Source organism: Hesperophylax consimilis, chromosome 9 (genome assembly GCF_061612785.1).
Source record: "Hesperophylax consimilis isolate HC1 chromosome 9, BYU_Hcon_1.0, whole genome shotgun sequence".
In the NCBI taxonomy this organism is placed as follows: domain Eukaryota; kingdom Metazoa; phylum Arthropoda; class Insecta; order Trichoptera; family Limnephilidae; genus Hesperophylax; species Hesperophylax consimilis.
The window spans coordinates 19,064,690-19,078,599 of record NC_142844.1 but is presented as its reverse complement, the minus strand read 5'-3'; the positions used below and the strand labels follow the sequence as shown (position 1 = coordinate 19,078,599).

At 33.6% G+C, this 13,910-nt stretch overlaps 1 protein-coding gene across 1 annotated transcript in view; it reads right to left on the bottom strand.

The window, feature by feature from the left end:
* LOC149421012 (uncharacterized) overlaps window positions 1-6,027 on the bottom strand; it is a 40,056-nt gene extending 34,029 nt beyond the window's left edge. Inside the window, exon 1 of the mRNA XM_089635328.1 lies at window positions 5,691-6,027. Coding sequence (XP_089491454.1) covers window positions 5,691-5,885 — 195 coding nt within the window. The 5' untranslated portion in view covers window positions 5,886-6,027. The remainder of the gene's footprint in view (window positions 1-5,690) is intronic.
* Window positions 6,028-13,910: the final 7,883 nt, after the last annotated feature.

The window sequence follows — 13,910 nt, the reverse complement described above, 5'->3', positions numbered from 1 at the left end:
TTTTTCTTTTATAATTTGGATAAGTGAGTTTTTAATATATAGGTCTTTAAATGTAGGTACTTGAAATTCTTCAAACAGGTGTTCTGTTGGGTAGTCAAAGGATTTTTTAAATATAATTTTAATAATTGTTCTTTGTATAATTTCAATTGGAAGAAGGTTACATTTATACGCGGATCCCCAACTAATAATAGCGTATTGTAAAGTGGATTGAACTAAGGCATAGTAAATTGAATATAGATTTTTTATCGACAGAAAGTTTCTAATTCTTAAAAATATATATATTAATTTTCTAATTTTGTTTACTACTTGACATATTTGTTCCTTCCATTTCAGATTTTTTTATCAATAATTACTCCTAGATATTTAATTTTATTTGTTGTAAACATATCCAATTGTTGTAAACATATCCATTATATTTTTAATATACGGTATTTATTGACTGCCTCCTATACAAAAAACTATCAATCACGTGCACATTCATCCATTTGTCAACACTGCTTACCAATTAGACGTTATAGTTATATTAAGTATTTGATAAAACATCCAATTTAAATGGGAAAAATATCAAGATACCCCAAGGGCGCTTTAAATAATTCTAACTAGGATAATATTTTTTTTTTCGTGAAAATCAAACAAAATGACATAAAAATCGTAAATATCTGTAATTTTCAGGACTGTTGGTACTAGCGCAGACCCGCGAAAAATTACGGGATATTATAATTACAAAGTTTGAGCTGAAAGTATTTATTAATTATTTGCCTCAGGATCATCATTGCCCATCAAAAAAATAATTAAAGACCATCAGAATTTTTTTGAAAATTTACAATGTACATCGTTAGTAAACTTTAAAAATATTTTTTCTTATTTAGATCTGTCAAAAATGTAAACAAAAGAAATACTCATGTCTAATATAGAATTATCATTACAATGAAATAATTGTGTTAACTACTTAACACCATGTTCCTACAATCAGTTCCAATTTTGAAAATTAAAAGTTCAACTAACGTGAATAATTTTACCCATTAGATTACACAGGAATATTTCACATCACGCACATCGTCACAGACATCCGAAATTAGTATGTTTGATGATATACCTACAACCTACAACGTATATCAACTATTTTAAAAAAATACGTTTTATTTTGCAGAACTATTCTCAGTTGTGATTCAAGTTTCAGAAGATCAATAATATTTATTTATAATAGATTTATTCTAAAGTGTGGAAAATAATATTACTTTTTATTAAATTATATTAATTTCTAATGATGTCAAACAAATCGATATGATATTTATTTATGAAATACATTGTGTTCAATAGACATTTAGAAGACATTAATACATTGATTCACCATACTTCGTAACTGCCTGTTTCATGGTGACCAATACAATATAGTTCAACATTATAATGTAAGATGTTGGGACTTACTAATAAACATGTTTTAATAAACCAACTCTTAATGTTGAGTGATGGTTGTTTTTCAGGTGCACATAATCCAAAACACGCTCATTAGCAAGGGAATGAAAATATAAACAATATGAACATGTGTATTTAGTTTTGAATTAATCATTTAATTTCTTCTTAAAAAACGCCTTTGTTCAAAACTACAGTGGTAAAATATTATCTAATAAATAAAATTAAAATTAACATTAATATTATATCGACGGTAGAAAGACGGCTAACTGACGTAACAAATATTTTTAAATTTTCACTTTTTGAAGCAACATTACTTGAAAACGACCTGTACTCATGTGACGAATTTCAACGGTTCCATGATAACTCAACACAGTGACAATTCAACACACTTTTAAAAAGTGATATAAAGTCATTAGAAACGATGAAATTTTTTTTTTAACCTATCCTGACCTAACCTACTTAACCCAGTTAATAAAGTTTTTGATTCATCACTTCCCATGACTTTAAATAACTTTTTAAAGATGTGATGAATTATCATTGTGATGATTTATCGGATCACCGTTTCAACAGTGTACGAATATTCGGCGCGCGTTTTGAATGTTTCCCGACTATGCACCGGTGCTGAAGGGATCAATCACACTAGTTCCTCGGAGTGTTTTCCATTGAACCGCATTCCCATCTGACGTCTGTGCTGTAAAGATGGCAATCCGTTTTTTAAGAAGAGGAAATCTATCAAACGGGCCGCCCGTTTCTACAAAGAGTCGAGGGTTTTTCGATCAAGCATTCTAAGACTTGGGGCGCGATTCTCGACGAAGTCACTCCTCTAGAACAACTAGTGGTTCGACCCACTCGTTCGAGTGTTATGACTTTTTTACGTTTGGCAAGTATGTACAGGGTTTTCCAATAAGAGGTGTTATTTTGACATTCAATCGTAAAAGATCAATGGTTTCGTTGCTTGTGTGGCACGTAGCGCCGTCTTGTAGAAAGTAAACGTTGTCTAGATCAATACCATCCAATTCCGGCCATAAAAAATCATTCACCGTAAGTGTTGCTCCAGCCTCATTTTCGAAAAAGTAAGGTCCAATGACTCCGCCGGACCATAAACCGCACCAAACAGTCACACGTTGAAGATAGAGAGGCTTTTTAACAGTAACTCTTGGGTTTTCCGAGCCCCAGATGCGACAATTTTGCTTGTTGACGAAGCCACCGATGTGGAAATGGGCCTCATCACTCAAGATGATTTGCATTTGATTCACTCAAGTGAATTTTAATAATTTCAATGCGTGGTTGAAGCGTGTATCGTTCAATTTTTATTAATGGCGTAGTTTCTGCTTGTCAAATTTCAAAAAATGACAGCTTCAAAAGTAACATCTACCGAAATAGCGGGCTATTCAAAATAACACCTCTTATTAGAAAACACCTCTTATTAGAAAACCCTGTACCTTCGACGAGACTCACGAATACGAACCAATATATGAACTTTCGACGGCGATTGCGAGCGGCCTGGATTGGATAATCGATACCAAGGTGGTTGTTGCTAAATTCAACAGTTTCGGACGTACTTGCGACTTGTACAGGATCAGTAGTAAAGTTGTGTACTATTATCGTATTAGCATTATTAATATTACTTAGGTACTTATTAAAAAACAACATAATTAAAAATATGTACTTGCAATGCAATGCAATTTTATATGCAAAACTTACTTTACTACGTAAAATTAATAAGAATAAATAACTCCATAAAGTGAAATATTTTACAAAATCATTGATGCATTATTTGCGACACCTTCCTCCAGAGTGGTAGATACTTTCATAATTTGGTATTGAGGTTGAAGATAATGGGTCGGGGAAAGATGTGGGGAAATACCTGGCTATATGGCTGTATTTCCCCACATCCTTCCCCGACCCATTATCTTCAACCTCACAATAGACCCTTATTGGGGATGCCATAGTCTCACTGGCTCAAGACGGTTGCGACAATTGTGCGGAACTCACATAAAAGATGAATACTTATAAAAAAGCCGATAATACCTACAATAACATCTTTAACTTTATTTACATCACAATTGAAGGCGATTTTGTGGTATAACTTTATTTTTTATGATTTTTGGTTTGGAGTAACTCGAGTTTAAAGTTGGAATTTTATCGGTCGAATTCGAAAAAATGTGTTATGGGATTGTTATTTGTCTTTTGAAAAGTGTCGAAGCATAACTTTAATAATATCTTAACCAAAAATAATTCAGAAAAAACGGTGGAAGTAAAAAAAAAACATGTTTTGTGGATTAAGCTTATGTTTTTATCTGCATCATACAGAGATGATGCACATTTCTCACAGTTTTCCGCTTATACCACTAGTTTCCAGACACCGTTTAATTTATAAAACTAGTATACACACATCCATTAGAAAGCAAATTAATGAGGTTTATTGCAGTGGCCGATCGTAACTTTTGGGTTACTAGAGTGCCAATATTACAAAAAATGGCATTATTTTGGCGCTAACAGAAAATTGTCCAAAGAAGCAAAGCTAGCAGTCCACAATGGAGTGCTGCTACCTACCCTGATGTACGGAAGTGAGGCATGGGACTGGCAGAGAAAGGATGAAAGTAGACTGAATGTTGTAGAAATGAGATCCCTGAGGCGTATGTGTCGTAAAACCATATATGATCGTGTAAGAAATGTGGAGATCCGCAAAGAGTGCAAGGCTGATGTAAGTGTAATGAGTAAGATCAAGAAAGTGACGCTTAGATGGTTTGGGCATGTAGAGCGAATGAGCGAAGAATGGAGTGTAAGGAGAATATACGATCTAGTGAACCAGATGCTTAAATCGGGCCATGCCAAGAGTCAGAAAATGGAAGAGTATGTATGAGACTTTGTATGAATGCGAATGAGGCAAGGAGTGTGTGCCAAGACCGAGTTGTTTGGCGGTCCGTCCTCTCTGCCTACGCCTGCGGGGAAATGGCATGATGGTTAGTTAGTTAGTTGTAACTGAAAATGATTTTTTATTCTTTTCTGAAGATTTTCAGGAAATACGAGAGGCACACGGCAAAATTTAAATTTCCTGAAAATGTTTATACAAAAATCAATTAAAAAAAAAAAAAGTTTTCAGCTACAACAACATAAAAATGCCATTTTTATAATATTAGCACTCTGGTACAACCAAAAGTCACTAGCCGCCACTGGTTTAAGATTCCAGAAGTTGTCCCAGATTTCACATAATATAATATAAACATTTTTTTTATTAAAAAAAAATGTTTATATAATCTTTTTTTTTAATAAAATGAATAGGTATGCAATAATTGTGTCTAATGATACTCAGTACTCACGCAGCAAATGCACGCCAATTCCATTAAGTAGGGCAAGACAGGGCAATTCGGGGGTCACCGAACTGCGCTGTCGACTGATAGCAGTGCCCCCTTTCCGTGATAAGGCGAGGGTGTCCCCCGCTAGGGGAAGGCAGTGATACGGGTGGAGGGGGCGCCACGGGGACAGGGGCAGGGGTCGTGATAGTACGGGCGGGAGGGGGGAGGGAGCCCCCTCGGGCACATGTGCTCGGGCTCCCCCCTTTTGTAAAACGTGGAGCATCATTTGTGCAATAGCGCTTTTAATCGTTGTCATGGCGATGCTTTTGAAAGGATTCCAAATTAATATTATTCATTTAATAAATATGCAATCTTAAATATTAATATTTGAATGGAACTTAATTTTTAATATTAAGCCATGTATCCACAGTAATTTAATCAGATTAATGTTTTATTATTATAGTTTCATATCATTTTGTTTTTATCAGTTTAATGCAAAGTCCATCGTAAATTTCACAACTTATTCGCTGTATGATTGTATATTTCATTATTACTGTTATGTGTGCAAATTTGATTTTATTTAAGAGGTATATTTTATATTTGTCTGGAAGTCAATCATAATATTTTATATTTGTATGGAAATCAATCATAATATTTTATATTTGTCTGGAAATCAATCATAATATTTTATATATGTTTGGAAATCAATCATAATATTTTATATTGGTCTGGTAATCAATCATAATATTTTATATTTGTCTGGAAATCAATCATAATATTTTCGCACAAAGGAAATGTCACTATAAGTAGGTACCTCAGAGCTCGAAGTAAGTAATAGTAACAAGTAACGTAGAGCCACTAGAAATGAAGAGGGATGGTACATGGGTACTATCAGTTCATTACACGATACGTGACGATACTGATAATCTTACACAAACAGAAAGCTTACGCATTGTGCTGTGCTGTGCAACTCACCATAGTGGGCAGGCATGATCTGATCTTGAAGAGTATCTGCCTCTGTTCGCCGTCCTTGTCGAAGATGTGCAGTCTGGGGCCGCTCTTGAGAGAGCACAGCCTGCAGAGGTCTGTGAAGGCGGTGAAGTTGAGGTCCTCCGGCTCAGTCATGGCAAAGCACCGTATGAGAAGATCCAGCACGCACGAATTGTCCATAGATAGGTAGCTTACGACACAAGACGTTGTTCTAACGTTGACGCACTCCCGTTACGATATCATTTGGATAATAAACAATGATCGGATTACCGAATGTTTCACGGATTCGCACGATTATATTATGTTTGACGCGCGCATTCTGTTTCGGCCATTGGCGTGTTGACATGAGTGTCAGTACGGGGCACATTGGGCCGGGCGGGTGCGCTAGGCCGGGGGCTGGGGGCTGGGGGTTGGTGCTGGGGGTGCGCATGCCCGCCCGCTATCGACTGGCTCCTCCACCACTGGCCTAGCTGGGGGTGGCGAGGCGAGAGCGACGGAGCTACCCTCCCTCCCGCTCTCTCTCGCACTATCCAAAGGGTGGCGAGCTCCCCCTTGTATCAACCCTCTACCCGAGCAACCTGTCCGACTACCCTTTATCCACCTAATTCCTTTCCGTCCTCCTCGGTTCCTTCTCTGTGAACAGAGACGGAACTAAAATATTGAACACGCACTACGACTGTTCGAGTTGAACGCTCGGTCATTTTAATTATGCGTTCTCGGACACTGCATGTATTGAGTATTTTCTCGGACTTCATAATCTGTAATTCCTTGTAATAAAATGACATGGTTGATTCATTACGATTTAGTTCATAAAAAAGAGAGTTCTCATATAACGCCACCGTTTATAATTCTCATGCTTTCTATCAGTATTCCAACTGGAATCTGAAAAATCATGAATCACGACAATATTGCTGGTGACTTACGAGTCACGGCTTTATTGCTGATGTGTGTACGTGTACTATTTTAGTATTTTATGAATCAGTTTGTACTTGTTTCTCTACATATTAAATTTGAGGGGTAATATTTCAGGTATTTATGATTAGATAAAATTCTTACGGAGAATAGTGTACAAAGGTTTGCACCATGTAGCTATAAGTAGCTGTAGCTGTACTCAAGGAACAGTTAAAGAATGGTTTAAAAGTTATTTTCATAAAAGACACTAACACGTAAAAATTAACAATATATTGAGTGAACCCACCTATTCCGAATTTGGAATCCCTCAAGGGACAGTTCGAGGACCAATATTGTTTATCATTTACGTGAATGAAATGCTTACAGTACCAAAAAATGGAAAAATCATATCTTTCGCCGACGACACAGTTTTCATAGAAAAAAAAACTTGGGAAGAAGCCTATCAAACTGCGAATATTGAAATAAACAACTTAAAACAATGGTTGGATGACAACTACCTCTTCTTAAACTCTGACAAAACCTATTTCATGACTTTCACATTATCAGACAAAATGGACCCAACAATAAATTCCAATATAACTATCCATAACTCTTGTAATAATTATACTGACAACTGCAATTCACCTAAATGCTCAAAAATCTCAAAAAAAATAATATTAAATATTTAGGCATAATTATAGACCAACATATTAAATGGACAGAACATATTGGGCAAACTTTAAATAGAATACGTAAACTTTATAACGTATTCCTCAAACTAAGAAATATATTACATAAATCATAGCTACTAAAGGTTTACTATGCATTAGCCCAATCAGTTCTGCAATACGGAATAATAGGATGGGGAGGAGCGTATAAAACCAACTTAACCCCACTTGAAATAGTAGATAGAAGACTCATTAAAATTATTCTAAAGAAACAATTAGACTATTCAACCCAAAAATTATTCGATGAATTCAAAGTATTACCACTAAATAAAATTTATCAAAAAAACGCATTACTTTAAATCCATAAAGACAAACTAACAATAAAGTCACTAAGCACCAGACCGAGATCCTTAGGACAAATAATAATCCCTAAACTTAATACTACAACAGCCCAACATCATTACACATACTCAGCAATAAAATGCTTTAACGAACTCCCTATAGAAATACAATCCGAGAGGAATTATGAAATTTTTAAACAAAAACTCAAAAAACATTTTACTATTAAATAATTTTTAAGTATGTGTTACGATGTGCCAACCTATATTATGTACAAAACAAATGCCATCTTATATTTTTCATTATGTATAAAATTTTTTTCATAATATACAAAAAAAAAAAATTGCAACTTATATTTTCATTATGTATAAAAAAGTAGTCCTTCATGCATCCAAATTGTAACAACTGATAAGTTTGTATAGTACTGTCAATTTGATAGTGCTCCCTCCCTAAACACGAGAATTTCTCAATTAGGGAGGTATTGTTACCACTAATATTAGATATATATTATATACATTGGTTTATTATGTATTTTTATTTTATTTATTTATTTATTTAAACGCCCATAGGGCTTTTACCTATAATAATGTACATCTTTAATTTTTAGTTATACAGATTACATATAAAATTTTAAAAAAAAAATAAAAAAATCAGTGTTAGCAAAATACAGGTTACATAAAAAAATATCAGAGTTGACAAAATATGTTACATAAAATATAAGAATTTTAAAAATATAGGTATGGATAGAGTAAGTGAGACGAAAAATATAAAATCTTCCGAAATCCACAAAATCAACCATAATGATAATAAGAAAGTATAACAATAGTTTACAAATTAGGTAAAAATAGTTCGCACATACTCCGTTTAAAGTTGGCCAAGTTCAAATTATTGTCAAATATTTAAGTATTTGTTACCAACACTGTGTAAACGTTGTATTGGAGAGTGAAAACTATAGTTGGAATGAGATGCATGTATGTAAAATGTTGATATTTGCCTAGTTGTTCGTGTAGGTATGTGTAGATTTATTAAATGCAGGAGTTCACAACAATCGAATTTAGAGTTCAATAATTTTAATAAAAAGGTTAGGTCGTTTATTTTTCTTCTGTTTTCTAATGTCGGAATATTTAAATGATTCAATAATGACTGGTAATTTATGTGTTCTAAAGGGATGTTAAGTTTAAAATTGACGAAGCGTAGAAATTTTCTTTGAATTCTTTCAACATTATGAATATGTACATTGTAGAAGGGCGACCAAACTATGGAGTTATGTTCTATCAGGCTTCTAACAAGGGATATGTACAATAGTTTTATGATTTGTAAAGATTCAAAGTTTTTAATTGTTCTTAATATAAAACCTAATGTTTTCATACCCTTATTCACAGTTTGTTGAATGTGGGCCGTAAAGTCTAGTTTCTCATCCATTATTATGCCAAGATCTCGCATTTCCTTTACTCTTTCTAAATTTGTTTTATTTATTGAATAGCCAAAAAATTTTGATGTTTTTTTTCTGGAAAAGGTCAAAATTTTGCATTTTTCTACATTTAAATATAAATTGTTTTGTGAACACCAGTTATTTAGCATGTCTATATTAGATTGAAGAACTTGACAGTCGTTTAAGGAAGTTATTTCTTTATATAATTTAATATCGTCGGCGAATAGCAGTACATTGACATTTTTAAAGCAGTTGACTATGTCATTTATAAAAACAATAAATAAAATTGGGCCAAGATGACTACCTTGCGGTACGCCACTAGTGGCCAAAAATGGTTTAGATAAAAAAGATTTTATTTTAACAAGTAAAGTTCTACCAGATATGTAGCTACTTAACCAGCTTAACATATTTGCTCTGATTCCTATAGCATGAAGTTTTTGGATCAGTACTTTGTGAGACACTTTATCAAAGGCTTTCGAAAAATCAGTATATATACAGTCAACTTGTTTATTTTTAGAAAAAGACTCCAATATATAGTTTTGAAACAGTAGTAAATTTGTTGTAGTTGATCTACCTCTAATGAAGCCATGCTGTTTGTCATTTATTAACTTTGTTAGTGTGGGATATATTTCTTCCAAAACTAAAGATTCAAAGATTTTGGGTAATACAGATTGTATGCATATTGGTCGATAGTTTGAAATGTCAGTCTCGTCACCTTTTTTAAATATTGGAATAATATAGTTGGATTTCCAGTAGACGGGAAAATATCCAGAGGATAGTAGGTGGTTAAATAAAATGGTTAGTGGTTTAGACAATACGGAGGAGCACTGTTTTAGAAAAATTGGCGGGATGGAGTCCGGGCCTGCAGACTTGTTTATGTCTAAGGAACTTAATTTTTTTTTGCAAGATTCTTCGGTGATGTAGCAGTCTGTTAAATGTGTGGTTTTTTTGAATGTGTATGAAGGAATATTTTCTTCTAGTGTTTCATCATCATAAACATTTTTAAAGAAATCAGAAAAAAGATTTACAATGTCTTGCGTATTGTTGGCGTATTTGTCGTCCATGTGCATTTCTGGAGGATAGTCTGTGCTGTCGTTTTTTATTTTTTTAATAAATTTCCAGAGATTGTTCGAGTTTAAGGCTGTGTTCTCGATAGAATTTATATATGTTTTATAACAGATTTTAGAGAGATCTTTGCATTTTTTCCTACTTTCACTGAAATTTGTATAGTCGATTTTCTTCAGAGTTTTTTTGAATTTTTTATGAAGTATTTTTTTTTGTTGTAGTGAGGCTATTAGTTCTGATGAGAAGTAAGTTGGATATGTATGTTTTTTAGGAGTAAATAGTGGTACATATGATTTGATAGTGGTGGAGAATATTGAATATAGATTTTCTAAGGAATCGTCGGTATTAACGTCAGACAAAAAAGACCAGTCAACATGCGAAAGATGAGAATTTATAGATTCAAAATCTGCTTTTTTGTAGTTGAGAGTTTTTTCAACGGGTTTCGGCTCGACGCCACATATATTTAACTTAATATAAAGAGGGGGGTGATGATTATCAACAGGTAACAGAGGATCATTACATTTCTCAATGAACAATTTAGGATAATTTGATATTGCTAGATCTAGTAAACGATCATTTATGTTGTATATAAAGTTATGTTGTAAAAGATTTCAAAAATTTGTCATATCTAATATCTCACGTGCACGATCATTTTGACTTTCATTAACAATGAAACCACTATCACTTGTTTTCCATTTCAGGTTAGGGAGGTTGTAATCCCCGAGAATAATAATTTTAGAGTTAGGGTATTTGTAGAGTAGATTTTCAACGTCTTCGCTGTGGCTTCGATAGTTTCCGGCATCAGATAGTGGCGGTGTGTATAAAGTTGCAATTATTATCTTTTCTACAGTGGTATCAATTTGTACAAATAGTTGTTCGAGTGTATTATTTTTTGTTTTGAGTTTTCTTGACATCAATTTCTTCTTTATTGCAATTAGTACTCCGCCTCCCCTTGTTTTGGAACTGGATTTAGAGTTTCTATCGCAGCGAAAAAATTTGTAGTTGTTAAGTCCGAGTTCTGTTGATTTTATTTCCGAGTCGAGCCAAGTTTCTGTCAGCACATATACGTCGTAATGGTGTAGCGATATTGTAGAACGTAGTTCATTTAATTTGGTGCGTAGTCCCCGCGCGTTCTGGTAGTATATCTTGAGTTTGCATCGTTTTTTGGCGGTGTTTGCACTATTTTAGGGTTTCCGTTTACATATTTTATAGTAATATCATATTCGCCATTTGACTTTCGTTTTTCCAGTTCTTCTCTTAGATTTTTTAGATGTTTTTGTTGAAAAATTGTAGCATCGGGGTATATCCTTGTGTTGTTTTTTAAAAGATGACGTTTACTTAGTAATGTTCTGGATGTTGTGGAGTTATTGAATTCTATTTTAAGGGACCTTGGTTTTTCAACACTTGGTTTTCCAATGCGGTAAACGCGTAGCATATCACGGTTTGCGGTATCATCGAGAGCAGAGATTAAAACCGTTACCTTGTTTTTGTCATCTATTAATTTGTTGGCCGCAGTCGTTTCAGTGCTTTCGGGTATATTACAAAGAATGATGTTTTTAGCTCTTTCGCTACGCTCATTAATTTCAGAAATTACCTCGCAAATGTCGAGGTTGTTTTGTGGGGCTGGGATATTTATTCCGATTTCCTTATAAGCCCGTAATTCACCCTCTAGATTAGCGGTTTTATTAGACACCGTTTGCGCCAATCTACCAATAGCTATTAAGAAATGACTTGTAATTGGGGTTAGTTTTGTTATTTGGTCTTTCGTGAACTTATTTGCTGGATCCGTTAAACAGGCATTAAATGCAGCCACAGCATTTTCTACATTTGTTATCAATGCTTCGACATCCATTATGGTAAAAATTGGATTGCAAGTAGAAAAAGGTTATTATTTTTATTTAATTATTTAACTGCAATGGTTTCACTCCCCTGAAAGTTGGTTTACTCCGAGTACCTATGCAATATTTCTATGAGTACTTATGTAGGCAATACACTGCGAGACAGTAAGTTTGACAAGGCAGGTAGCAATAATAATCTTCCAGATATTCGCACTGAGTCACTTTTAATTATTATTTTGTTTTCACTTTTAACACTTTAAAATCACTTTTTTAAAAGATGTAAGACCAGTTACACTTGTGGGCAATTGAAGCCACGTTTTAATATACTTTTCGCTGCTTTTGAGTATAGAAATTCACTGGTTTTCTATTAATTTGTATAGAGCGAATATTTGATGTGCTCACCGTGTCACTGTTGTTGTCGTATTATATGTATATTGGTTAATAAATAAAAAAAATAAAATAAAAAATTATTTTCTTTATATTGAAATGGGAACGAGAGCCTCGCAATATTATTTTCACTACTACGTAGAAAACTGATGAATCAAGATCACATTTAAAGTGTATTTTGGAGTACATTTTTTTTTTGATTCGAGATTTCGTTTTCGAGTAAATCGAGTCCAAAATTGGATTTTGAAGTGAAACTTCTTTAGGCGCGTAATTCGGGGACGGAGTAAAACCGAGTCAGGATCGACACGAAAATGCGGGTACCCCCACCACCGCTCACCGTTCACTGTCCCTCTCTCACCATATGCGCTTGTTGAGGTGGGGGAGCCGCTCACGAACGTTCTCTCCCGACACGGGACAACAATCGATGCAGTTTTTGCACGATTCATTAAGGATTTAAGTGCTCATGTATATATCTCGCACTTTAGTTACCATAACCCAATTATCACGACATTAGGAAATGATATTCATGAAATTGACAATGAAAATGGCACATGATTGGTAAATTGTCATTGTAATTTCTTTGTAATTTTTAATTGTAATATTGTTATTTATGTAATATTGTATACTTGTGAATAAATTGAAAATTTTTGGAACTATACATTAATCGAACGTCATTCATCTATGAGAAAATATTAGAAAAAGCAAATCCATGCTTCGTCGTTGAATTATTTAACCTCTAATTTTCAAACTAACCTAAGAGAGAAAATAGAGATGATGAAATGAAAATAGAGAGAGAGGAATACTAGAAGTTTCACTTCTGTCTTGCGTAGGCTTGACACACCCACTTTTTTTTGGACAAATTTGAAAAAATCGGTTGTTTAATGTCCTTTCAAATGAATCGGAGTGTAGACCCGGCTCCAAATGTTTTGACCGTTTTACAAAAAAGTGTAAATAAAATATAAATCGACATATTCTCAGATTTAAAAAAAAAAATATTAAATGTAAGTTGATTCGGTTAAGACATTATTAAATCTAAGTTGAGGTCGGTTAAAACATTATTAAATCTAAGTTGAGGTCGGTTAAGACATTATTAAATGTAAGTTGATTCGGTTAAGACATTATTAAATCTAAGTTGAGGTCGGTTAAAACATTATTAAATCTAAGTTGAGATCGGTTAAAACATTATTAAATGTAAGTTGAGGTCGGTTAAGACATTATTAAATCTGTGTTGAGATCGGTTAAGACATTATTAAATGTAAGTTGATTCGGTTAAGACATTATTAAATCTAAGTTGAGATCGGTTAAAACATTATTAAATCTATGTTGAGATCGGTTAAAACATTATTAAATCTAATTCGAGGTCGGTTAAGACATTATTAAATCTATGTTGAGATCGGTTAAGACTTTATTAAATCTAAGTTGAGATCGGTTAATACATTATTTAATTGCATGTATTATTTTAGGCTGTAGGTTAGGTACCTGCTGTTCATTTAGTTACGAGAATGAGAAATTAATTATATTTGCTTTGTTAAAATTATGCGATGCGTCGGTTTCTTTGGTTTTAATGAACATAATTATTCCACTT